The sequence below is a fragment of the Microcebus murinus genome, chromosome 6 (genome assembly GCF_040939455.1).
Source record: "Microcebus murinus isolate Inina chromosome 6, M.murinus_Inina_mat1.0, whole genome shotgun sequence".
Lineage (NCBI taxonomy): Eukaryota > Metazoa > Chordata > Mammalia > Primates > Cheirogaleidae > Microcebus > Microcebus murinus.
The window spans coordinates 83461988-83488212 of record NC_134109.1 but is presented as its reverse complement, the minus strand read 5'-3'; the positions used below and the strand labels follow the sequence as shown (position 1 = coordinate 83488212).

At 42.7% G+C, this 26225-nt stretch overlaps 1 protein-coding gene and 1 long non-coding RNA gene across 3 annotated transcripts; one reads left to right on the top strand and one right to left on the bottom strand.

Moving 5' to 3' along the window:
- Positions 1-275: 275 nt before the first annotated feature.
- On the bottom strand, positions 276-7925 carry B2M (beta-2-microglobulin). The gene is made up of 4 exons (XM_012766700.3): positions 7768-7925; positions 3111-3389; positions 2466-2493; positions 276-797 (listed from the first exon to the last, which is right to left on the bottom strand). Exons 1-3 carry the CDS (start codon positions 7835-7837, stop codon positions 2480-2482), a joined length of 363 nt encoding a protein of 120 aa, XP_012622154.1. The 5' UTR covers positions 7838-7925; the 3' UTR covers positions 276-797; positions 2466-2479.
- A 119-nt stretch (positions 7926-8044) lies between these two features.
- LOC142871505 (uncharacterized) lies at positions 8045-25940 on the top strand. 2 transcript variants are annotated; one of them, XR_012919769.1, is made up of 3 exons: positions 8045-9038; positions 18034-18462; positions 20933-25940. It is a non-coding gene; the product is annotated as an uncharacterized LOC142871505 (long non-coding RNA). The 2 variants fall into 2 exon arrangements; XR_012919768.1 differs by lacking the exon at positions 20933-25940 and having other exon boundaries at positions 18034-20141.
- The last annotated feature ends 285 nt before the right edge of the window (positions 25941-26225 follow it).

The window sequence follows — 26225 nt, the reverse complement described above, 5'->3', positions numbered from 1 at the left end:
TCTGCATACTCCTCATGTCCTGGCCCACAAAAAGAACTCTGGCTAAAATACAGAAGCTTGGCCCAGCAGACAGCTGTGTTACCTTAAGTCATTTAACTTCTCTGGGCATCAGACTCCTCATTTGTAAAATGCAGGTCACTGAAGCCCTTTCCACTGTGAGCTAAAGCCTACATACAAGGGTTTACACTCTTCACTAAGTGGCACTTGAAGACTGTTTCTCTGTTTGAAAACAAAAGGGTAAGAGGGGGAGTGATATACAAGAAACTGAACACATGAAGATTTACTGGTGGTTTAATTAATGAAGTCAAAATAGGTATGAACATGTCCCTCTTTAACAGAAGTAAATATGAATTTTATGTGAGAAAATGTTTAGCCTATTATAAACAATTTCCAATAATCCTTTCAATTATATTTCTCAAAATTTTCCCCAAATTCTAAGCAGAGTTAGCAAATTAGAAGTTAACTTAAACATGCCTGTCTTATTATCCTACTTTGTGTGCAGAAGCGATTACAAAGTTCAGAGTTGATCAAGATGTTGATGTTGGACATGAGAATTCTCTCCTCACTTCCTTTTTCTATACCTCACCTGTACCACCTCTAAGTTGCCAGCCCTCCTAGTGCTACATACCCCAAACATAGAGACAGTGCCCAACATAGAATTATAAAGAAGACAATGTCTGTTGTTATCCTTATAACTGCCTAAATTTTGTGCATGAAGTATACAAGCATATCAATATTAAAAAGAAAAAAATGCAATTTTTAAAAATTAGTATCGTCCAAATGAGGCATCTTCAAACCTGAGGAAAAAAAAAAAAGAAAAAAGGTTAGCAAATGCATTCATTTCATTTAAATAATAGATCTCATCACCAAACTTGTCTAGCTTCTGCTATATAGGTCACCTTTTTAAAAGAAGTAGCTGCAGATGATTCTTGAAAACCATTACAAAGAGTATATCCCATTAGTTTGTCTCATTGGTGCTCCCAAAATCTTACAAGAAAAAATGCTGGTATGACATTTCAGTCAAAGACAGATCACCTATACAATAGTGGTCCCTTAAGATTATAATACCTATGTTTACTGTACTGTTTCTATGCTTAGATATGTTTAGATACACAAATACTTAGCATTGTGTTACAATTGCCTACAGTATTCAGTACAGTAATATGCTATACAGGTTTGTAGCCTAGGAGCAATAGGGTATACCATATAGCCTAGGGGTGTAGTAGGCTATACCATCTAGATTTGTGTAAGTGTACTCTATGATGTAACAACAAAATCACCTAACAATTTCTCAGATCATGTCCCCTTCATTAAGCAACACATGACTATATTAGAATTTAGGTCCTGGCTCTAACATTTAGTAACTGAGAGACTGGGCAGATCACTCAACCTCTCTGGTTCTCTCTCAAGTCACTTTCTCTGTCCTAGAATAGAACAGGAGATTTGAATGGGTTTTCATCACCAAGGTATCCTGGGTAGTATAATTTTGTCAGAAAGCTAGATTTTCTACTTCTGGACTCAAACTTAAGAGGCAGTGAAGCCCAAGGTCCTCCCTCTTTCATGCTGCTGCTTTTTTTTTTTTTTTTATATAGATAGGGTCTCACTGTGTTGCCCAGGATGAAGTTCATTGGCCCATTCATAGACCAACTGTAGCCTTGAACTCCTGAGCTCAAGTGATCTTCCTGCCTCAGTGCCTTAGCCTCCCAAGTAGCTGGGACTAAAGGCATACACCACCACTCTTGGCTAATTTTTTTTTTTTTTAGAGATGGGGTCTTGCTATGTTGCCCAGGCTGGTCTTGAACTACTGGGCTCAAGCCATCCTCCTAGCCTGGCCTCCCAAAGTGCTGAGATTACAGGTGTGGACCACAGTACCCAGCCACTTCATGCTTCTAGAGCTCCTTGTAGATACAACTATTACAGTATCTTTATATTGAGTTATAACAATGTTTCCATTTCTCTCCTCTAGTAGACTGGGAGCCTCTAAAAGGCAAACACCATGCCTACACACAGAGGCTGAACAAGAGGTTGAAGGCATGAGACATCTGCAGAACTGTGTCACTCTCCCCCTCTGGCTGAAGAATAAAGCAACTGCTACACAAAGGAAGAGAATGGTTCACTTTTGAGGGCCCTCTTTCTCAGCAGAGCTGCCCAATATGGAAATGGCAGAAGATGAAAGCCTTGCAGGTGGTGTGGGTAACCAGCTGCCTCTATCCTGCCACACCACTGGCAACTCCTCTGCCTTCCCTGTAGAGGGTCAGTGATGCTGGCAGAGCCAAACCTGAGGCCACACACCTTCTTCATGCCACCCCACAGGAGAAGGGAATGTGACTCTCTAGGATTCTTCTTTGCCTGCTGAAATGCTACCCTGATCAATGTTCTCCATACAGTGAGAGTCATCATGTTAGAGCTGTCTATGTCCCAAGGTTAGTGAAACAAAAAACATTTTCTTAAGGTCGAAAACCCACCTGCATCATGCTGGTTACAGGTTTCGATCTATGAAAAAGACAATGGAGAAAGAAAAAGGAAAACATTAAGTTTTATTTTTAAAATACTATGTACTAACAAATGTCTAAAACTGTTAGAAATAAGGCTGGTAGAATAGGCTGCTATTTCTAACCAAGAATACCCTGTTTACAGCTACCCAGTAGGACTCAACCCTGCCTACTAGCTTCAGATCCCAATCTAGCCAGAGAGTACTGGAAGAGCCCAGGATTACAGGGTGCTTTGATAGTGGGGCTTACAGACAAAGGCTAATGCCTTCCTGAGATGCCCTGAGGTACTAAGCATCAGTGGGGCTACCAGGAATGCCTACCTGAGATGCCCTGAGGTACTAAGCATCAGTGGGGCTGCCAGAGGAAGCTGGCAGGTAGGAAGTATTGACAGTGCATGTGCGTTCATGGAAGTGCTACTGCTCCCTGCTCTCACTGCAGGGAAACTACTGGTTCAGGGACCATGCTGTGCAGAGGTCTCTCAGCAGGTACCACTAATTAGAGCTTTAAGGACATTCCATGAAAACCCTACTATGCACACTTTTTATGTCAAAGCAGCTTTACGCTGTGGGTCTATTCAGATATAACTTTTAGCAGCTAAAGAAAGAACTTAAAACTTACCCCACACAACGACCTGGGGCTTATGGAGAGTGGTGTGATTCACTCGGCAGGCGAGTTCATCCTTGCTATTGGGGATGAAGTCAGTGTGGACCAGGGTATTGAAAGACCAGTCATTGCTGAAAGACAAGTCTGATTGTTCCACGTTTTCCATCTTCTTTCCATTCTTTAACAATTCAATTTCAATCTGGGGTGGATGAAATCCAGACACATAGCAGTTCAGGAAATTTGGCTTTCCATCCTCTGCTGGGTGCCGTGAGTAAACCTGCACCTTTGGCGAACCTGGGAACATCAGGGAAAGACATGAATGTTGTCAGAGTATTTCACTTGGGGTTAACTTGGTCTCAAGCTATATCAGACACCAAGAGTTTAAATCTGATCATCTACTGTGTTTCCCTGAAAATAAGACCTACCCATAAAATGAGCCCTAGCAGGATTTCTAAACATTTGTGCAATATAAGCCCTACCACGAAAATAAAACCTAGTGATGGGCGTGGCTACGCAGTGCATCTGCACAACCTGTGCATTTCGTCATGAAGCAGTAAAGAAGATGAGCAGCCCTTCTCATCTGCCCCATCAAGACAGCTACTATCCCAGAGGTGACCGGAAAGGTGGGGCAGCCCCACCAATGAGGTCGGCTTCCCCTGTCAGGTCTGGCCATCTTGTGTGTGCTGCAAGCTGAGGCTTTGGAGGGGAAAGTCTCCTCAGTCAAGTGAGGAGCGGGACGCTCCGCTTTGGTATTGTCTGTCCTCAGGCAGAAGAAGGAAAGCTGTGGCTGCCATTTTACTATGATGTTCCAGAAGAAGACAACTTAACTATATTTGAATAAATGTTGATTATTGTACCGTACTTAAAAAAAAAACACATCCCCTGAAAATAAGCCCTAAGGTGTCTTCTTGAGGAAAAATAAATATAAGACCCTGTCTTATTTTCAGGGAAACATGGTATTTCTCCCAATTCCATTTCCACTCTGGCCAAAAAGGCTTCCACTTTCCCAAAAGGTCACCTCCATTTTGAGAAATAAACCATGACTTAGTATCTTTACCAGATAATTCTTCTACACATGCCTTTTTGTGTTTTTTTTGTTTTTTTTTCTAGCAGATTTCTAACAATATCTTTTTTTTTTTTTTTTTTTTTTTAGGAAACTACTTTGTGCTGGATTTTTAAAAACCTTTCTCTGGAGGCTCCCAAGAACCTTTGATGGCTTCTCAGCACCTGTAGAATTCCTTAACACATCACTCAAGAGTTTATGTGATTTGGTCCCATTCTACTTTTCAAACTTTGCTTCTCACTTCACATATCCTCCATAGTACCCACATCAAATTGCTCCTGGTAGTATATCCTGTTTCAGCTCCTTCAATTTTTGTTTGTTTATTCCCTTCCTTTTGGTTCCTGCTCCTGCCTAAATCTACACCCTGACTTCCACATTTGATTTCCTAATATGTATTAAATGTATAGTAAAGTGTCTGGCACACAGCGATTGTTCTGTAAGTGGCAAATATTATTATTTTTTCCTTGCTCAGGTTCCTAAGCAGATCATCCCTTGGTATCTTCTTACCAAACAACACAACCTCTTTATTTCTGCCCAGAGTTTATACACCAAACCTCTATCTGAATTTGTACTTGATTTCATGAGCTAGAAAACAAAGAAACAAAATCTAAATGCTTATAAGAGCTGGCAAATACCTTAAATGATTAAGTTGGGCTTGATAAAATACAATAGGGAGAGGTAAGAACTATGGCAAATGGGAGAGAGCATACTCTCCATTATAACCAAATGGAGTAAAATATGTGAGGGTGGGATCGATATTTTTAATTAGCACCCACAGGTGATTGCTGTTAATTAAGCAGGTTAGGAATACATTGCCTAATGCTATAGAATAGTGATTTCAAAATTGGGATGCATGACTAGAACATCCAAGAGGAAGTGAAAAGAAAATATTATTAATTCTATTTCTATACTTTTCATCCAAATGAAGTGTTACTGCTACTAAATATATAGATTGACACTAATACACATATATAATATACTTTTTGGTTTTCTTTTCTGGAGATATGGTCTCAGTTTGCTGCTCGGCATGAGGGCAGTAAAGTGCTCATAGCTCACAGCAACCTCAAACTCTTGGGCTCAAGTGATACTCCTGCCTCAGCCTCTAGAGTAGCTGGGACTATAGGCGTTCACCACCACGTCGGGCTAATTTTTCTATTTTTTGTATGTTGCTAAGGCTGGTCTGGAACTCCTGACCTCAAGAGATCCTCCTGCCTCAGCCTCCCAAAGTACTAGGATTATAAGCATGAGCCACTGTACCTGGCCTATAGTTTACTTTCAAAATTTACACATATATTCAGGGTAGATGATCACTAAAGGGCAGCTATTCCTCCATGTCAGGGAGGTGGTGGGGAGGAGGAGGAATACCAGGCCACCTTGACCAGGTGTACCTTTCTAGAAACACCCTATCATCAAAGGAAAGATTACCAGCCTCAAAAGCTTTTGCTAGATTAGGAATCCCAATGAAGCCCTAGGTTTTTTTTTTGTTTGTTTGTTTTCATAAAGTTAAAAGCAAAGATAAACCAGAGAGCTCTTTGCATTTGAGCTTCTGATAATAAAAACATTTAAAAAAAATGCCACAGAGGCCAGAGCACAGATACATCCTGCCTGGAATTCTCTCTTTGAGGGAAGGAGGCAGGGACACTGTAATCTCTTCTAAGAGGAGGACAAATATCAGACAGCCTGGGTTTGAATCTGGGCTCAACTACTTACTGGCTCTGTGACTTTCCGAGAGTTGTTTAAGCTTCCGAAGCTTAACTGAAAAATTAATTTATGCCAACAGTAAAACAAAACAAAACTCATACATAGGACAGAGAGGAAATTGACCTCCAGAGGAAATCACCATTACATGTTTTCTTGTGTCTCTCCCAGAACTCATCTATATATGACATGTATTACTTTGGAAATTTTCAAGATAAAATTTTTTAAATGTCTGATTGTTATTTTTTTTAATGACATCTAATGTCACCAGCAAATACCAGTAATGGTGATGATATATGTATTATACTTTATCTTGTAAATAAATTGTATTTGATGCCAGCTGCGGTGGGCCGAGCTTTGTAATCCCAGTACTTTGGGAAGCTGAGAGGGGACAACTGCTTAAGTCCAGAAGTTCCAGACCAGCCTGAGCAAGAGCGAGACTTCAGTCTCTACAAAAAAATTACAAAAACTTAGCTTGGTACAGCTAAGTTTTGAGACTGTAGTCCCAGCTACTGAGGAGGCTGAGTCAGGAGGATGGCTTGAGCCCAGGCGTTTGAGGTTGCTGTGAGCTAGGCTGACGCCACGGCACTCTCTCTAGCCTGGGCAACAGAGTAAGACTCTGTCTCAAAAGAAAAAGAAAATGTATTTGCGGCTAAATGTAATTTTCTCATAATCAAAACGCTCTGCATCACAGGGGTTTTGTGAAGTGAAAAGACTAGAGGGACCAGTATGTTGCCTGGTTATTTAAAAAGTGCTCAAGATCTTTGGTGTCCCAGTCTTGGTAACCATCTTGAATTACCCTTACAGCTGGTTTTACAACTTCCTGACTTTAACAAACCTTCGCTATTTCAAAACTGAAAGTAGAGGCTCCATGCATCTTGGAAAGAACCAGGCAAAGCTCCAAAGAGGAAGCCCTCTGTGAAGACAAGACAGCAGGCCCGCGGCCACCCAGCTGGCTCTGGAGAATCCCCACGGAAAGGTGAGGAGGCGTGTTTCTGCAAAAACGCACAGATAACAGCCCCAAAGCCTACGCTTCCGCATAATGCCCTGATCAGGCTGGATTTCAATCCCGACTGCTGCCATTTAGCTCCTGTGTGATTAAGTTTCTTAAAATCTCGGTGCCTCGGTTTCTTTATCTGTGAGATGCGGACGATAACTACTATTTACATCCTAGGCGCAATTTCAAAATTAAGTGACATACAGCGCGTAAAGTGCTTTGGCACATAGTGAACTGTCAAAAAAATCGGTAGCTCTTGTGCTTATTAAAGAGATATGCAACGGGAACAAGTGAGTTTCTGCTTCGAAAGCGCTTTGTAACACCGCAAAGCATTCTATAAATGCCGCGCGCCGTTTCCCGCCACGGTTCGGCCCCACGCAGATGGCAGGTGCCGAGGGGCGGGCGCACTGGGCGGGCACCCGCGCGGAGCCCGCGCCCTCGGTCCGAGGGAAGCAGAGCTGCCGCGGACAGGCGCACGCGAGCGGCGCCTCCCCAAACCCCTGCCACCGGTCTCCTCTCGCCCTAGCCTTCACCTCCGCGCCGTCCGGATCCGTCTACCCGCCCTCCCCTCCAGCTGCGCTCGGAAGCCAGAGCCCCAGCCAAAGAGCGGAAGGGAAACCCTCCCCCACCTCGGCCGCCCCGACGCTTATCAGCACCCAAAACTCTGCCCTGACTCGCGCTGCCCCGCAGGCCAGAGGTCCCCCCGACCCCGCTCCTGGCGGAAAGAAGCAAGGAGCTTGCGTCCGGGCTCGCACCCCTCCCCACTCCGCGGCCACCCCACCGCTTCCCCGGGGTTGGAGCCCTGGGTTAGTTCCCGGCCGAGGAGGAGAACTTGGAGGAGGAGGTCACAGAGTTAGAGACACCGAGAGGACCAACGAGGGGCTGGCGGAGGAAGGGAGGATGGGGGGACTCACGCTCGACAGCGTCCAGGGCAGGCAGAGAAAGCAGCGCCAGCAGGGCGAAGGCTACCACGGAGCGAGACATCGCGACCAGCACACCGTCCGCAGCCGCCCAAATGCCCGCCCGGTCCGGTGCGCCCACTTTTATTTCGCTCCCGCGCCGCCAATCAGGACCCGACGGGCAGGGACCGTCACCCGTCTCCTAGTGCGCGACGCCGAGCAAGGTTGGAGAGAGGGACTTTCCCGTTTTGTTTTCAGTTTCCTTTTCTTGTAAGTCCCGTGATGCTCAGCAAGGCGTGGGTTGGACTGCGTGGATTTGCTGTCCGTGAATGCGCGCTCTCCGATCTGGGGTGCGCGGCCGAGCCTGGGGCTCCTGGTGTTCGTCCTGGGACTTAAGGCTTGAAGCGCCTTCATCCACAGCCCTGGCTTTGCACATTGGCCCCAGAGTCGCTGAGTGACTGGGCTAACGGTGCCCCAGCCTGGCCTGCGGTTTGCATTCGAGAAAACGGAAGCCCAGAAAGATTAAGAGTGTGGAACGGTCCCTGGCAGAACTAGAACTTCGGTTTTTAAGTACAACCCGGGAATACACTGCATGGTTTCCCGATTGTCTGGGCAAGAAAACTAGTCCCAGGAGCCGCGAGGCCTCCCGAGCACAGCTCAGAGAACCGTCCAGAGCGAACTAGAACCTTTCTTCTTGACTTCCTTCAGGGGAAAATTTCTTTTTGGAAAGTTCTGTGCCAAGAAGTTCCTCCCTGTATCCTCGTTTTTGTTTAGGTGATTTGCTTTGTTCTGTTGATCTGTGGGAGAAAGAAAAGGACCACTAATAGTAAAAGCAGCAACTGTTTGCTCAGAGCTTTAAAAGCTCCCACAACCCTTCAGGTCCATAATTCCCTCAGAGTTACCACCCTAGAACAGCGCCTGGCGCATCGTAGGTACTCCGCCGCTGAATGGATGAGTGGATACAGGAATAAACTCTACGAGGTGAGCGTTACGCCGTTCATTTTATGGATAGGGAAAACAGAAGCTGAGAGAGTAGGATTGAGACACTGGCCTGATTGCATTGGTCATTCCTGCTTTAGACACCAGAAGGCAAAGGGCTCCATAATTTCGGGGAGAGTTTGGATTGCATCAGACGTGGGCCCAGCCAAGAAAGTTAAACCCACTGACTCTAAGAGCGTGACAATGACAGGCAGACTCACTAAGAAAACCTACACCCTAAAGACATCATAAATAAGGTGCTGCCATTTCGTGGCCGCCAAATCCACGGATCTCTCCTGAGTGGAACGGTGAGAAGAGGAAGTGGACCATGGGGAGGCGGAGGGGCAGAGATCTTGGAAATCCCCAGGGTTTTCCGTTGAAAGGAGTTGCATTGTGCATCCCCAAGGAGCACAACAAATACTTCATGGGTTTCTTTTACATATGTTTTTACTTTTAATAATCCCTATTGTAGAGGCCTTGTCTAAACTAGAGAAAATAGAGTATTTTCCATAGACTTAATGAAATGAGGTAATGCGCAGAGAAAGCCTCGTACAGTGCCTAGCAAAAGTGTTCTATAATGTTTAATAAATACTATAATTATTAATGTTACTTAGCTAGTTTTCCTACCAGCCTTTTCTATAACTCTGAAATATAAGAATAATTGTTATTCATAAAGTTATGAGTTGGCACTCCTGTCTCTGCCCCAACTCATGGCTTTTAAAAGATCATTTAAGGTTTGAAGTGTCTGTATTGAATTGTACTAGAAAATGTTAATATTGAGTTGAACTAGAAGAATGCCTTAGGATTATAGGAAGAGATGGGGCTATTTTTTGCCTCTTGTTCCTTGTTTACTACATCAAAGAAAAATACTAAATTTAAAACTCATTAAAGGCCGGGTGAGGTGGCTCACACCTGTAATCCTAGAACTCTGGGAGGCTGAGGCGCGTGGAGCATAAGAGAGACCCTGTCTCTATTAAAAACAAAACAAAAAACTCATTAAAGATTGGTTCTGACTCATTCACTTAGAAAACCAATCTAAAAACCAATAAAACACAGTGAAAACACAGAAAAGTCTATTTTTAGTTTTCTTTTTGTTTTGAGACAGGGTCTAGCCCTTTTGCCAGGGCTAGAGAGCAGTAGCATCATCATAGTTCACTGCAACTCCTGGGCATAAGGGATCCTCTTGCCTCTGCCTCCGGAGTAGCTGGGACTACAGGTGTGTGCTACCACACCACTAATTTTTCTATTTTTTGTAGAGATGAGGTCTCACTACATTTCTCAGGCTAGTCTCAAACTCCGGAACTAAAGTGATTCTCCTGCCTCTAGCCTCCTAAAGTACTGGGATTACAGGTGTGAGCCACAGGCCTGGCCTAATTTTCAGTTTTCTGTGTGTGGGGAATTACTGGATTATTTTTCTTGGATTTACCACCGAGGACATGTTTTGAATAGTGAGAGTGAAAATGAAATATAAAACTATTCTTTAAAAAAACAAGAATACTCTTTCCAGAAGAGGGCAAATTTTGGAAATTTAAAAACATGACAATTTAATAGTGTGAGAGCCCAATAGTGCAATTAACAGATGTAGGGTTTTTGTGTGTGTGTGTGTGTTTTTCTTTGTTTTTTGTTTTTTTGCCTATATGAATTTCTCTAACTTTTTTTTTTTTTTTTTTTTTTTTACAATGAACATGTGTTCAAAACTGTAAATGTTGGCAAGAATTTGGAAGAACTGAAACTCTCATATAGTTCTGGTGGGAATATAAAACAGTATAAACAATTTGGAAAATAGTTTGACAGTTTTTTTAAAAAGTTAAACATAACACTGGCCATAAGAATCAGCCGCTCTGGCAGGGCCTGATAGCTCACATCAGTAATCCTAGCACTCTGGGAGGCCGAGGCGGGTGGATTGCTCAAGGTCAGGAGTTTGAAACTAGCTTGAGTAAAAGCAAGACCCCCAGAAAGAAATTAATTGGCCGACTAATATTATGTAGAAAAAATTAGCTGGGCATGGAGGCCCATGCCTGTAGTCCCAGCTACTCGGGAGGCTGAGGCAGAAGGATTGCTTGAGCCCAGGAGTTTGAGGTTGCTGTGAGCTAGGCCGACGCCACGGCACTCTAGTCCAGGCAACAGAGTGTGACTCTGTCTCAAATAAAAAAGAGCCGCTATGCTGAAGGTATTTGCCCAAGAGAAAAATGAAAGTGTATGTCTACATAAAGACTTATACACAAATGTTCACAGCAGCTTTATTTGTAATGGTGGAAAACTAGAAACCATCCAAACATCTGTCAACAGGTGAATATATAAAAACATAGTATATATCCATGCAATGGAATACTATCAGCAACAAACAAGGAATAAACTACTGATACATACAACATGGATGAAACAATTATGCTGAATGTAAGAAGCCAGGCAAGATAGAGTATATACTGTATGATTCTGTTTATAGAAAACTCTAGAAAAGGCAGACTAGTCTATAGTGACAGAAAGCAGATGAGTGATTTACAGGGAGTAAGAGGATCATGGAAGCATGAGGAAAATGGGGTGATGGATATGTTCATTATCTTGAGATTGAGGATCATTTCACAGGTGTGTACATATTTTAGAACTTACTGTATACTCTAAGTGTAATTTATTGTATGACAATTATAACTATTTAAAAGGACAAAGCTGGGTGCCATGGCCTGTACCTATCGTCCCAGCTACTCGAGAGGATCGCTTGAGTGTAAGATTTCAAATCCAGCCTGAGCAATATAGCAAGACCTTCATCTCTAAAAAACAAAACAAAAAACCCTCTACAAACAGATATAAAAAAGGACAAACCCTAAGGACAAAGCACAAAGGACAAAGCACAGATAACCTGTATTGTCAGGCAAAAAAAAGAATGAAGTGCTTGACCAGAAAAAAAAGAAGGATATTGATGTGGGGAGAAAAATGGGAATAGGTTAAAGTTCAAATGAGTTGGGTTGCACCTGAGTGGATCTGAGTAGAGCAGTTTTCTGAGATGGGTTCATCCAAACAGCTGGAAGAGCCAGGCCAATTAGGGAGGAGAGATACAAGCATTGATAGGCCATTTGTGCTGGACTCTTTCAGATGTTATGTCATTAATCCCTTGCTGTTCAAAGTGTGATCCATGCATCACCAGTATCAACAACATGTAGAAGCTGTTAGAAATGCAGAGTCTTGGCCAGGCACAATGGCTCACACCTGTAACCTCAGCACTTTAGGAGGCTGAGATGGGAGGATCCTCTGAAGCCACGAATTCGAGCCAAACTAGGTAACATAGTGAAACCCCATCTCTACAAAAAAATTTAAAAATTAGCTGGGCATGGTGACATGCATCTGTAGTTCTAGCAACTGGGACGGCTGAGGCAGGAGGATTGCTTGAGCCCAGGAGTTGGAGGCTGCAGTGAGCTATGGTCTCTCCACTGCACTCCAGTATGGGTGACAGAGCAAGATCTTGTTTCAAATAAAAAAAAGAAATGCAGAATCTTGGGCCCATCCCAGACCTACTAAATCATACCCTGCCTTTTAACAACATCCCAGGTGATTAGGATACATATTAAAGTTTGTGAATCCAAGTGATTTATAAGCATATTAAAGTGTGTGAAGCTGCTGATCCAAACTACATAACAACCTAGTTGAGTGTTATTTTCATTTACAGATAAGGAGTCTGTGACTCAGAGAAGTAAGGTATTTCCCACATTTGCAATGAGTTGGGATGTAAACACTGGTCCACCTAATTGTAAAGGCCTCATTCTTTCCACTAGAAATCACTGTGGGCACTTTTTTCCCTTCATTTGCTATGTTGCTCATGCTGGACTCCAACTCTTGAGCTCAAGGGATTCTCCCACCTCAGCCTCTGGAGTAGCTAGGACACTGGTTCACTTTGGGCACTTTCTGAGAAGGGGTTCATACAAAGGTGTAATTGGGAGGTATGGAGACCAGGGCACGCATAGAGGCATATGAGAAGGTGAAGGGAAGTAGATCGAGGGAACCAGCACCAAGATGTGAGGTATTTTTTTTAACTGACATTTTTTTCTGTCTACAAAAGTATATGTGCACATGATAGAAAACTGGAACATACCAAAAGCTATAAAGAAGAAAATTAAAAAACCACCAGTAATCCTGCAACGCAGAGATAACCATTGTTAAAAGGTACAATTTAAGGAGTTTGAAGATTGTTGCCTTCTCAAAAGTACCTGCCGGTTAGATCTGTTCCAGGACTGGAAATCCTCTGTCTTTTGTGTTAATTCTATTAAATTCAGCAAATGTTGGTTGAGTGCACACTTTGTGGCAAATGTTAGCACTGTAAGGATTCCAGAGGGAAGAAGACGCCAGACCCTGCCCACCAGGAGATTCCAATCTGGAGTTAAAATCAAGCCAATAATTAACACATGAGCTCCTGCCTAAGGCGTTTGTGCTGATTGTTCAGATTTGAGAGCTGTTCCATAAAGGGCAATAGGTCCCCCCAAAATAGAACACAAACAGGAAGTTTTTTAAATTGCCAGTTACTAAGTACGTTGGAGAAAAAAGAAAAAAAAAAAACTTCACAAGATCCACATGAGGTAAATCCTGTTATTCTTATTTGGGGCAGAGTAAATGGGAGACAAAAGTTGAGAAAGTTGAAGTATCTGGTTGGCAATGAATCTGCCTGCCTCACAGCTTGTGTGTAACCACCGTACTCCATCAACTGCCAATTTTTTCAATTGGGAAAATCATACAAACTTGATGTAAAAAAAAAAAATCAAGCACTACAGAAGCATAAAATGCCAATTTCTTCCATATCCTCTCTTAGTAATAACCACAATTTTAAAGTATTTTTCATCTTTAATTATAAGCCCAATAAATGAATGTATGACTCAGTAGTGAAGGAGTAATAAAAAAAAAAATGAATGTATGACCATTGTAAAAATATAAACAATAGAGGTCTATGAAGTAAAAGTGAAAGTTGCCCTCATCTGTCTTCTTCCATCTTACTCTCCTGCCCTCAGAAACTGTTGTTAAGGTTTGGGACATATCCATCCATGGATATATATTGATATATATAGTTTGGAAGGGGAGTTTTAAAATTGTATGCTGCCAAGACTATTATAGTTTGTTTAGAACACAACGCCCACTGAAAGCATTAAAGGGATCAGAAGTAACTATCAGTTGTCAAGTTGGGTGGAGAAATGGATGAGGTAAATGTTGAAATGAAGCCCTTTTAACTGTGTAGGGGCAACAGGGCAGCCCCAGATGCCAACAATTGGGCATGGTCCCTGGGGAAAATGGTATCCAGTTACTAACTTGCTGGCACAGCCTCCTTTAATGGGTTTCCGCCTTGTCGGTATAATACTTGGGTCTTCATCTCAGTTCCTACTTAAAACTGCAGAATTCTAACTTGGATATATTCTATCTTGCCTTGGATTCCACGTAGCACTATTAAAAATCAAAACTCTCCTCCAAATACTTGTTTTCCCTTTCGGCAAATTCCCCTGAGTCATGCTTCCCACTTTCCATCTTGCTGCGCTGGCTCTCACCTCTGGTCAGCTGGTGTATGTCCTTTCTTGCTGCCTCCTGGTACTGTTCCAGTTGCATCGAGTCAGGTGCTCTCTACTCTCTGGTCTTTTGGACCTTTCTAAACTCTTCCTAAAAGAAGAGAGGAGATTTTTCAGGGATTATTGGGCAAGACCACTGTAATCACATGGGTCCTTTTTTTTTTTTTTGAGACAGAGTCTCACTTTGTTGCCCAGGCTAGAGTGAGTTCCGTGGCATCAGCCTAGCTCACAGCAACTCTTGGGCTCAAGCAATCCTGCTGCCTCAGCCTCCTGAGTAGCTGGAACTATAGGCATGCACCACCATGCCCAGCTAATTTTTTTTTCTATATATATTAGTTGGCCAATTAATTTCTTTCTATTTATAGTAGAGACGGGGTCTCGCTCTTGCTCACGCTGGTTTGCTGGTTTCGAACTCCTGACCTTGAGCGATCCACCCGCCTGGGCCTCCCAGAGTGCTAGGATTACAGGTGTGAGCCACTGCGCCCAGCCCCACATGGGTCCTTAAAAGCAAAGGATGTGTCCTGACTGTGGTCAGAGGGAGATGTGACTATGGAGGAATGGTTGGAGAGATGCAACATGCTGGCTTGGAAGATGAAGGAACAGGTTGTGAATCAAAGAATGCCAGTAACCTTTAGAAGCTGGAAGAGGCAAAAACATGGATTCTCCCCTAGAGCCTCCAGAAAGTAATGTCACTTTGCTGATGCCTTGAGTTTAGCTCCGTGAGGCTTGTGTTGGACTTCTGACTTACAGAACTATAACATAATAAATTGTGTTAAGCTACCAAGCTTATGGAAATTTGTTACAGCAGCAATAGAAAACCATTTCATCCCCCTTTCTCACAATCAGGCACATTTGGGCCTTGGTTGCCAAAAGCTGAGGTCAGTATAAATATTTGCCTTTTCAAAGTCAAGTTTACACTTTGGTTAACTAGACTCTGGCCACAGAGAGCATTTTGGGTGCACTCATGTTGAAGGCAGGGTATCATCAGCTCCACAGCTGAGGGGTAGGAGTTTTGCTGAAGCCTGGACTGGTCAGGAGCCCACTGCCATTTCTGGGCCATTTCTCAGATGCCACACTCCAAATGGGCCAGACCACTCCTGTTCTACCTGGTGTTGCCAGTGGTAAAAAGGGAATGAGAATAACAAGAGGGGTCTCTATGCCCCAAGACAAAGATATCCCAAAGCTTTGGCTTCCTTCTGTTACTGATTTCAGCACTTGTCCCCAAGGCTGCATCAGAAGAATGAGGACAAATGGTTTGAGGAGAAAGAAAGAGAAATGTATTAATTTGCTGGCAAATGAGGAGGTTGGTAGACTCCTGTCTTAAAGTACCAATGTCCTGCCTCTGAGCAGAAACACAGAGCTTTTAAAGGGGAACTTTTCAGCTGCAGGCTGTTGCTGTCCAATTATAGTTGATGGTTCTGATTCACCGCACCTTAGCTAACAGTAAGGCAATTTCATGACCTCCACCCAGAACATTCCCTTGAGCCATCCCCTGTGGCACAAAGAACACTCCCCTGCCTCTATTGACCCTTGGCCTGAGGCAGGGATGCAGGTTTGAGTTCTCAAAAAGGTTGAGGAGGTTTTGAAGAAACAGAAAACATTTTTATCCCTTTTCAAGCCATTCTTTCTGGTATACCAGTGGCTCCTCAGCACTGGGCTTGCACTGGGGAAATTTCCCCCTCTGAGGAGCTCATATACTCTGGTTTATAGGCCAGGAACAGTGGCTCACACCTGTAATCCCAGCACTTTGGGAGGCCAAGGTGAGAGGATTGCTTGAGGTCCAGAGTTTGAGGTTGCATTGAGCTACAATCATATCACTGCACTCCAGCCTGGATGACAGAGCAAGACTCTGTCTCAAAAAAAAAAAAAAAAAAAAATAGATTATGATACCAGGAAACTGACTCTACTTGGAAGCATTAAGGATGAGCCTGTGGAGGACCTTGATGCCAAGGAAAAGAACATGAACTTTACACTTCAGACTGTGATGCAGGTGCCAACACAGGTGGATCTTTTCTTTTCCTTGTTTATCGTTTGGGCATTTTTTTGTTTGATATTTTAAAAAGCTTTTCCACCTACCTTTATTTTTTTCTAACTATAAAATTCATGGCTGTTTTGAAAAGTTCAGAAAATATAGGTAAGAATAAAGATAAACATTTAAATCACCTGTTATTCCTCCAACCAAAGATAGCCACTACGAAAGCAATTATGTTTTTTCTCAGACTTTGTCTATTGATATATAGATATATGTTTACAAAGATGTAACCATTCTGCATATATTTCTCTGCAAACTGCTTTTTTATTTAACCATATGTCATGGACAATATATCTATTTCTATAATAATAGAGATCTATATTGTTTTTTCATTGTTTCATAGTATTTTTTTTTTTTTGAGACAGAGTCTTACTCTGTTGCCTAGGCTAGAGTGCCATGGCATCAGTCTAGCTCACAGCAACCTCAAACTCCTGGGCTCAAGCAATCCTTCTGCCTCAGCCTCCCGAGTAGCTGGGACTACAGGCATGTGCCACCATGCCCAGCTAATTTTTCTATATATTTTAGTTGGCCAATTAATTTCTTTCTATTTTTAGTAGAGACCGGGTCTCACTCTTGCTCAGGCTGGTTTCAAACTCCTGATCTTGAGCGATCCTCCCACCTCGGCCTCCCAGAGAGCTAGGATTACAGGTGTGAGCCACCACACCCGGCCCATAGTATTTCATTATATGAATATACCATATATATATTTTTAACCCAATCCTGTACAGGGGATGTTTCTGGTTTTTCTCCATTACAACTCATCCTATACTATTAAACTACCCTCCAGAGTCTTTGTTACTCACCTACTATAAAGTAAGTGAGGTATTCATCTCCCCACACCCTTCCCTAAGCTAGCTATTATCAGTGAAAAATTGTATCTTCTTGTTTAACTTATTTATTTGTTTGTTTGAGACATTACCTAGGCTGGCCTTGAACTCCTGGGCTCAAGGGATGCTTTTGCCTCAGCCTCCTGAGTAGCTGGGACTACAGGCCTGCACCACCACACCCAGTTCATTTGTTCTGTTTTTAGTAGGATGGGGTCTTGCTCTTGCTCAGGTTGGTCTCCAACTCCTGACCTCAAGCAATCCTCCCACCTCAGCCTCTCAGAGTACTAGGATTACAGGCTTGAGCCACTACACCTGGCTTGCTTTGTGTTTTTATTTTATTTTATTTTTTTGAGACAGAGTCTCACTTTGTTGCCTAGGCTAGAGTGCCGTGGTGTCAGCCTAGCTCACAGCAACCTCAAACTCCTGGGCTCAAGCAATCCTACTGCCTCAGCCTCCTGAGTAGCTGGGACTACAGGCATGCGCCACCATGCCTGGCTAATTTTTTCTATATATATTAGTTGGCCAATTAATTTCTTTCTATTTATAGTAGAGACAGGGTCTTGCTCTTGCTCAGGCTGGTTTCAAACTCCTAACCTCAAGCAATCCGCCAGCCTCGGCCTCCCAGAGTGCTAGGATTATAGGCGTGAGCCACCGCACCCGGCCTGCTTTGTGTTTGTAAAAGGCCGTTCGATTGAACAGTTTTTCACATGTTTACTAATTATTTATGTGTTTCTTCTTCTGTCAATTCCTTATTTATGGTTCTATCAGCCAAAGTCCTTTGTCACTGGGAATAGACACTGCCTAATGTAACAGAAAATACTTAAAGAATATTTGTTAACCATTAGAATCAACTGCTAGGTGAAGAATACACAGAGGTTGATTTTATTATTCTTCACCTGTTCTGCAGGGCTCTGAGGACAATTGCCATTGCCACCTGGGGATTCTCTGCCAACCTGGGTGAGTCTACCTCTTCCAGCCTGAGGTCACCCAGCAGAATGGGCGACAAGAATGGGCACTGCCGCTCCTGCCCCCTTCACCCTCCTGGACAGAGACTTCTACCAGCCCAGATCCCTGATGGCCTCGCTGGAAATCAATTGGCAAAGTTTTAAGTAGAGCAAGATAGGACATGGATTTCCATCTTGCCTCTCCGGAAAGTAAAACTTTGGTTTTTAGACAGAGAAAATCAGATTGAGTAAAATGATGGAGATGGAAGCTGGTGGCTACACTTTCTGCTTTGACAATGCGTTCAGTGCTACTTTAGAAAGGTAACTTTCTTTGGATTAATCCTGGATAAGTTGGGAGAACAGGAGCAAGAACAGAAAAGACTATATTACAGGTACAGATGTGCTGGATATGAAACTGAAAAGCATCCTGAAATTTATAATCAGCATCAAATCCCTGTTAAGCAAATGCAGTCATATCCAAACTCTACTTAGAGCATTTGAAGCTCATGATCAAAATATTCAAGGAAGCAACTTTTAGAGTCGATTTCTGATCCATGAGTAATTTTGTGGTCATAGTGATGGTGTTTGTCATTCAAGTTTTTTATGATAAACTATCTGTTTGAGGTAGAAAAGTAGAACTTAAAAGTCCAAACTAATACAACATCAAAAAAGAAGCTGAAAATTATAATAAATTATCAGTCATTAATAGTCTCTTCCAAGTTTTTTTCAGGCATTTGCCTTAAGTTTGAAACAAGTATGATTTAAATGTGCAAGGAAAGTCTTTACTTTTGTCTGTGCAAGTAATCTTATTCAATTGTACTTAAATGTGCAACAGAAACATTTTGCAGAGTTTAGGTATAATTAAATGAAGCCATATAACTAACTACATTTTCCTAAGTTTCAAAAAATTTTCCAAATATCATAAGTGATTTAAATAAACAAATGCTGAGCCTAAATGCAATACCAAACAATCTGTTTTTATTTATTTATTTTTGAGACAGAGTCTCACTTTGTTACTCAGGCTAGAGTGAGTGCCATGGCTTCAGCCTAGCTCACAGCAACCTCAAACTCCTGGGCTCAAGCGATCCTCCTTTCTCAGCTTCCTGAGTAGCTGGGACTACAGGCATGCACCACCATGCCTGGCTAATTTTTTGTATATATGTTTTTAGTTGGTCAATTAGTTTCTTTCTATTTTTAGTAGAGATGGGTCTCACTCAGGCTGGTTTCAAACTCCTGACCTTGAGCAATCCACCCGCCTTGGCCTCCCAGAGTACTAGGATTACAGGCGAGCCCACTGCACCCCGCCAAAAACAATCTGTTTTTAAAAGTTTCTCTTACATAGAAGTTTCTTTGTAAATGTGGCAATTACGGATTAATCACAGAAAGTTTTAATATGTTAAATTCTAAATCATCTAAGAATTACCTGATCATAGATTGAATATAGGTTTGGATGACCAAGTCTTAACTTTTCTGTCCATATATACATGCACCTTCCTATAATGTAAATAGAAGCATAGGTTTGAGAAACAATAACATTTTTGAGTTTTTTCTAACCGAATATTATATTTCAATATAAAATATCAGTCAAAAATAGTAGTTTTATATACTTAGCCTATATTCCCCTGAGCTCACACTTTTATAATTAATTAAGAACACAAAATCATACTTTTCTTATTGAGACAATTTTTCTTTTAGAAGAAGGAAAGAACATGGTCAAAGATTTCTCAGTCTCCATAAGAACACACACATTTTGTGTTAACACAGACATTCATGCTTAACTAAAGTATAGGATTTTTAAAGTAAATGTCAGAGAAAGTAGCAATCTTATTTTTATAACATCTGTCTACAGTGTTATGTTAATTTTGACATGGTTACTGATTGGATAATAGGTGATTAGTAGCAGTTGTGAAGGAAATATTGCTAAAAGGATCTGGGCTTAATGTAAATATGTCCTTTTCTGAGCTCTCAAAACCTTCAGAAACAATAAAAAAAATTTTACTTTAAAGGTTTTTTGAATGACCTTGAAGATAAACTTAAGATTACCAGATAAAAATAAAGTTCTTTGACTTTATGGTTTTTTATTTTGCCATTCAGAAGTCTTAAATTTTCCTGTAGACAAATTTATCAGTTACCCTTCTTGGCTTATGGATTTCAGGTTACAGTTAGAAGAGCCTTCTCCATTCCACAGTAAAAAAAAATTCACACATATTCTCGAGTATTTTTCAGACTTTTTTAAAAAATGTTTAAATCTTTTTCCATTTAGCATTTACTTTGGCATAAATATTTCTTCAGTATAGAAGTTTTATTTTATTTTATTTTATTTATTTATTTTTTTTTTGAGACAGAGTCTCGCTTTGTTGCCCAGGCTAGAGTGAGTGCCGTGGCGTCAGCCTAGCTCACAGCAACCTCAAACTCCTGGGCTCGAGTGATCCTTCTGCCTCAGCCTCCCGGGTAGCTGGGACTACAGGCATGCGCCACCATGCCCGGCTAATTTTTTTTTTTTTATATATATATCAGTTGGCCAATTAATTTCTTTCTATTTATAGTAGAGACGGGGTCTCACTCTTGCTCAGGCTGGTTTTGAACTCCTGACCTTGAGCAATCCGCCCGCCTCGGCCTCCCAAGAGCTAGGATTACAGGCGTGAGCCACAGCGCCCGGCCAGAAGTTTTATTTTTTTAAGTCAATTCTATATATCTTTTCTTTAATGATTCCTGGCTTAGGTATCATGAAGTTTGTTTTCTTAGAATGACATTTCTTGGGAGCAATGTGAAGAGTGGGCTGGGGTAGGACACACTGGGTGGCTGGCAAGAAACCCCATCTGAAGAAGTCTCTAAGGGGGGGGCAATTATTTTTCATTTCAGTTCAGCTCTATCAACATGTACTGAGAACTTACTCTGTCCGGAAACTGAGTTAAGTGCTGGGGGCACAAAGATGAAGAAAATCATCTCTGTTCTCAAGTTGGGATGACAAATATGGAAGCAGAATTACAACTCAGGGTGGTAGGAGCAATGAGCCAAAGGTGTAAGTATCAATGAGCACACGTAAGACGGGCACCCAAGGCAGCCTTCAGGAGAGGAGGGTGTCTGAGAAGGATTCCTAGAGGAAGTGAAGCCTGGGCTGAATTTGTTTTTCTCATTTGAATAATTGGAGTATTAGAATAAAACAATTCAATAAAGCATCTGAAATCACCTTCTGCTCTGCGGAAAACTCTGAAACCATGTTTTCTCTCTAAATCCCACACTACAACAATCATCAACACAGAAGACTTCTATGACCACATGTGGGGGTTTTCCCACACACACCAAGTAGCAGAGCATCCTCTAATTCAATTCTGACACTATCTACCCAGAGATAGCATCAGGTCCCACAGGGTGAGGACTCAGTCCCCAGGAGTGACCCCTCCTTCCCACCAATCACAAGTCTGGGCCTCTGGAACTTCTGATGGAATAACTTCAAATTGGGGTTCCCACAACCCCCTCTTTGGGTTTGATTAATTTGCTAGTGGCTCACAGAACTCAGGGAAACATTTGTGTTTACTGGTTTACTACAAAGGATATGATAAAGGATACAAATAAACAGCCGGATAAAGAAATACACAGGGCAAGGTCTGGAAGGTTCCCCAGCACAGGAACTTCTGTCCCCATGGAGTTTGGGTGTGCCACCCTCCCAGTACATGAATGAGTTCTTGCTCACGTTTCTGTCTGCCTCCACATATTCAGCTATCTGGAAGCTCTCCAAACCTAGTCCTCTTGGGTTTTTATGGAGGCTTCATTACGTAAATGACAACTGTATAGAAATGTGATTGGGCAAAAAGTGCATGATCTAAACCCAGCAAGGCCTGTGTGTTCAGATTCTCCCTGACCTCCCTGTGCAGCTTTTTCTTCCAGACAAGGTGTGGGGCAGGACCCTGTGTGGAATGAGGATCTCTTCACCCACAATCAAATTAGAGTCCTGCTTGGGCAAATGAAGGAGGACAAGAGAAGGTCAGAGAGAGAAATTTTATCTTCTGAGGCCTGCTCCTGAGGCCTAAAGCACCCCAACATTACAACAAGAACTGTGAAAGTTATAAGCCAGGAACCATGGACAAAAACATATACATATATATAATCTCATAACACCACACCTTCCAATGAAAATAACTGTTATTTCATAACTTCATTTTGCTTGTGTGACATAATACTGCCAACATCATTGAAAAATAAAGAACGGGGGCAGGAAGCTGCCTTAATCAACAACTGAATATAACTTCAGACCAAGGGTGAGAGGTTCCCAGGATAGGGACATCCTGGTGCAGAGCGATTATGAGAGAGGGCCCCAGTGGAACCCCAATCTCCCCCCATGGCTAAAAGCAGTTCACCATTTCTGAAATCCAAACTAGAAGGCAGGGAACTTTAAGACAGGAGGCTGGAGTGGCATTCAGGGCCAGATCTTAAAGGGCCTTTATATAAAGAACAAGAAATGAGAATCACTGAGGTATTTAGATTGGAAGCTGTCCATCTGACAAGAGGACTTGGGAGTCATCAGCATCCAGTTGGCAGGAAAATGTAAGTGGATGAGATTGCCCGGGGATATCACATTGCAGAGGACTTAACCTTTTGGGGATCCTTGATCCCTTTGAGAATGTGATGAAAGCTATGAATGGTCTCTCCAGAAAAATGTGCATGTTAAAAATCACACAAAAATATACACAATTTCAGGGGACCCTCAGATTAAGAATCTCTGATATGGAGGGGACAGAGAAGTAGCTTGAGGAAGAGGATATTCAAGGGGATGGCAAGAGGATGAGGGGAGCATCAAAGGGGCCAAACAAAGATGACTTGAGGTTCAAGAAGAATCAGGAGACTGAAGTGTGAGGAAGCTGTGGGAGTACAGAGATCCAAGGAGGGCATGATCAGTGGTGTCAAGTGCTGTAGAGACTTCTGGAAAGGTCAGGACTGAACTGTATCTTTTGCACTTATAGTTAAGAAATCAGTGGTAATGGTATTGAGGAGAGTTTCTGAGGAGTGATGAGTAATGGTAGCTTCAGTTTTTTTTAATGCAAGAAGTATTTAAGGGCGGGATGTAGGTAGAAGTGAGGGTAGGGGACTTGGGTTTATGCTTTGTTTGCAGAGCATTAACATGAGGTTGAAAAATTGTCAATTGTCCAGAGAAAAGACTGAGAAGGCTTATGGAGATTATGTCTGTGTGTTCCTGGTGCCACACCATGGTGGAGTCAAAAGCCAGAAGGCAACAGTTGAAGGAATGATGTGAATTAAGGAAATGAAGTTTGGGTTTTTTGGGTAGGAGAGAGATGAGGGGCAGTTAAAAAAAGAAACAAAAAAATAAAGGGACTTTGTCTTCAAGAAATGGACACATCCCAATATTTCTATGCTATACTATAAGAAGAAGAAAGAAGGAAAAATGAAGAGGCTACAGACACAGAGGGCAGAAGTGGCAGAAGGGCAAGGATCCAGGAAGATAGGCTGGACGTGAAGAGGAGGATGGGCACCCCACTCAGAAGAGCAAAGTGAGGTGGCCTGTGGCTATGTACACATTCCCTCCAAGTATGGATTTAAGTAATCAGCCCAAATGGCTTCTATTTTCTCCATAGCATAAGAGGTGAGGTTGACTGCTGAGGATAAAGAGATGGGATTGGTGTAGAGGACTTGAGGACAATGGTTATGTTTTAGAATCACTGACAGGAGACTGAGGGATGGAGGGGAGAGGAAGCTGAACACAGAGAAAAGAATGGTCCAGCAGGCGAGTGCTGGAGCCAGTGTCAGTCATGGTCCTCACAGCAAACAAATAGCACATTCAAGTGGGGTAAGGAAGGAGAGTTTCCTGAAGGGACTATTTACCAGGTGTGAGAAGGGTTAAAGGAAACTCCTAAAGGACAGTGGAGCACTTTGGGGCTAGCGACAGTGGGGAGCCTCTTCCACCCTGAGGCTTTAGGGGCAAGAGGAGGGAGAAGATCCCATATGCCAAAGGTGTTAGGCTGAACCCAGAGGCTGGTGGGAGGGTCCATGGGGATCTTTCCCTTTAAAATGGCCCCACCCCTTTGAGGGCCTGTCCAAACTCCACCCCTTTGAGAGCCCGCCCAAACCTGACTATAAAAGCCCTGGCCACCCGCCATTTCAGGACGGATGCCATCTTGGACGCAGCTTCTGTGTACTCAGCCGATAAAATAAACTTTCTCTTTCTTCATCTTGGGCTCGTGAATTCCTCCCTCAGTGTTTCTAGCAAGAGGGAACGGATGTAGTTTAGGAGAGGGCTGCCACACTGGAGCTCGTACAACCTACGTTCCCAGCTACTCGGGAGGCTGAGGCAGGAGGATTGCTTGAGCCCAGGAGTTTGTGGTTGTAGTGAGCTATGGTCACTCCACTGCACTCTAGCCTAGGTGACAGTGCGAGACTCTCCCTCAAAAAAAAAAAAAAAAATTCCCATAAAACAGGAACAGTTCTTAGGTGTTTTATGTAGCAAATATAAACATTTTTAATGTATTTTTACCTAATCCAACAATCCTATTTGCCTATCTATGCTTTTTATTCTATGGGAAGCTCTAAAAGGCTAAAGGAACACCTGTTTTATTCATGGCTGTACTCCAAGACTAGAACGGTCTTAGCTTAGTTAAACTTAGCGCAATTAAAATATGGTAAGAAAGCTAGAAAATCTAGGACATAAGTAGACATATGAGGCTTCAGGCAAGTGTACAAAAGTGCTCTAAAGCCACTAGGTCCCAAGCGAAACTTCAAACAGCCAGGGCAGGGCTATGATCTTAAAGACTGAGCCCTCTGCCACCTGCTTTCAATACAGGAAGTGCCTTCAGAATGAAAATCTTCATGCAGCAAATGTTTCTCCTTAACACTTGGTCTTTATGACAGCCTAATGAATCACTTCTGGAACACTGAAATTCACCATTTGGTCCTTTTGTTAATAACGTCAAAGTAAGTTATTAGGAAGTTCTTGAGAGGCACAGCTGTATAACATTACCTGAACCCAATTCAGATGTTTGAAAAGTTTTTCAGTAACTTTCAAGCTACTTAAACCCATATAGTTCTGGCCTACAGCAAAATTTTGAAATAAATATTTTCTTTTAAAGGCATCAAGATTCATTGTGGTTATGATGAAGAAAAGAAAAAAAAAATAAAAAAAAAATAAAAAAAAAATAAAGGCATCAAGAATCATAGTGTTTTAACCATGGCAGTAGGACCCTAACTTGAAATTCTGATGTAGAGAAATTAGCTTAGTTTTTATTTTTATTCAGAAGTTCTACAAAGACACGCGTGTTTCAGCTGAACACAGGATGTGGGCGCAGAACCCAGGGTTGCTTGGGGGTTACATGGGGCTCAGGAGGGTCTTGAGTTTTACCTGCTAGTAGTAGTGATATCTGTTTTTTGTTTTTGTTGATTTATTTTTACTCCTGAGCTTCTGGACCAGTTTTCCATTAGAGCAGCCAAAAAGATATAAGATTATGTATCTCATGCAAAAGTGTTTTTACCTTGATGACCTGACTTCTAAATTCACAGGAGTCCCTCATCAGTTGGAGCTAGGTGGCGGACTTAAACACACGTGACCCAGTGAAGGGGAGCATCACCAGGTGGACTTGAGGCAGCCTCAAGTGTGCTGCCCTGAAGCACCAGGAACTTGGTTGCTAGGCATCCTCTTCAGGGGCCACCCAGGCCTTTCCTATCCAGTTTTCCTAGAGCAAAACCTAGGGATTAAATGAAATGCAACTTCACAACGTTCCTGTGAAAGGTTCCTATACTTCTACCAGGACCCAGTGGATGGAGGATGCTGGTCCTTTAACAAGTGAGCAGGGGAGGAGCTGGGAGTCTTAAAGCCAGAAGCAGCAATCAGGCCCTGGCCCAGGCTGCCATGGCAAACCTAAGCCGAAGGGATGGCAACAGTTGGGCAGTAGGTGTCAGCAATGACATGTCACCAAGTACAGACAGTGGCTGGTCGTGTCTGTGTGGGCAGTCTTCTCTGCTGACTCCTAGCCCTGTCCCTCAATTCTGTCCCCTTGCAGGACAGCTCCCTAGAGCTGGGCTAGGAGGGCGGAGAGCGGAGGGGGAGGGGGGAAAGAAAGGGGAGGGGGGGAAGAAAGGGGAGGGGGGAAAGAAAAGGGAGGGGGACAGGTGGGCATTTATAGTAGTTTGAGAGCCTAGGGTCTTGCTT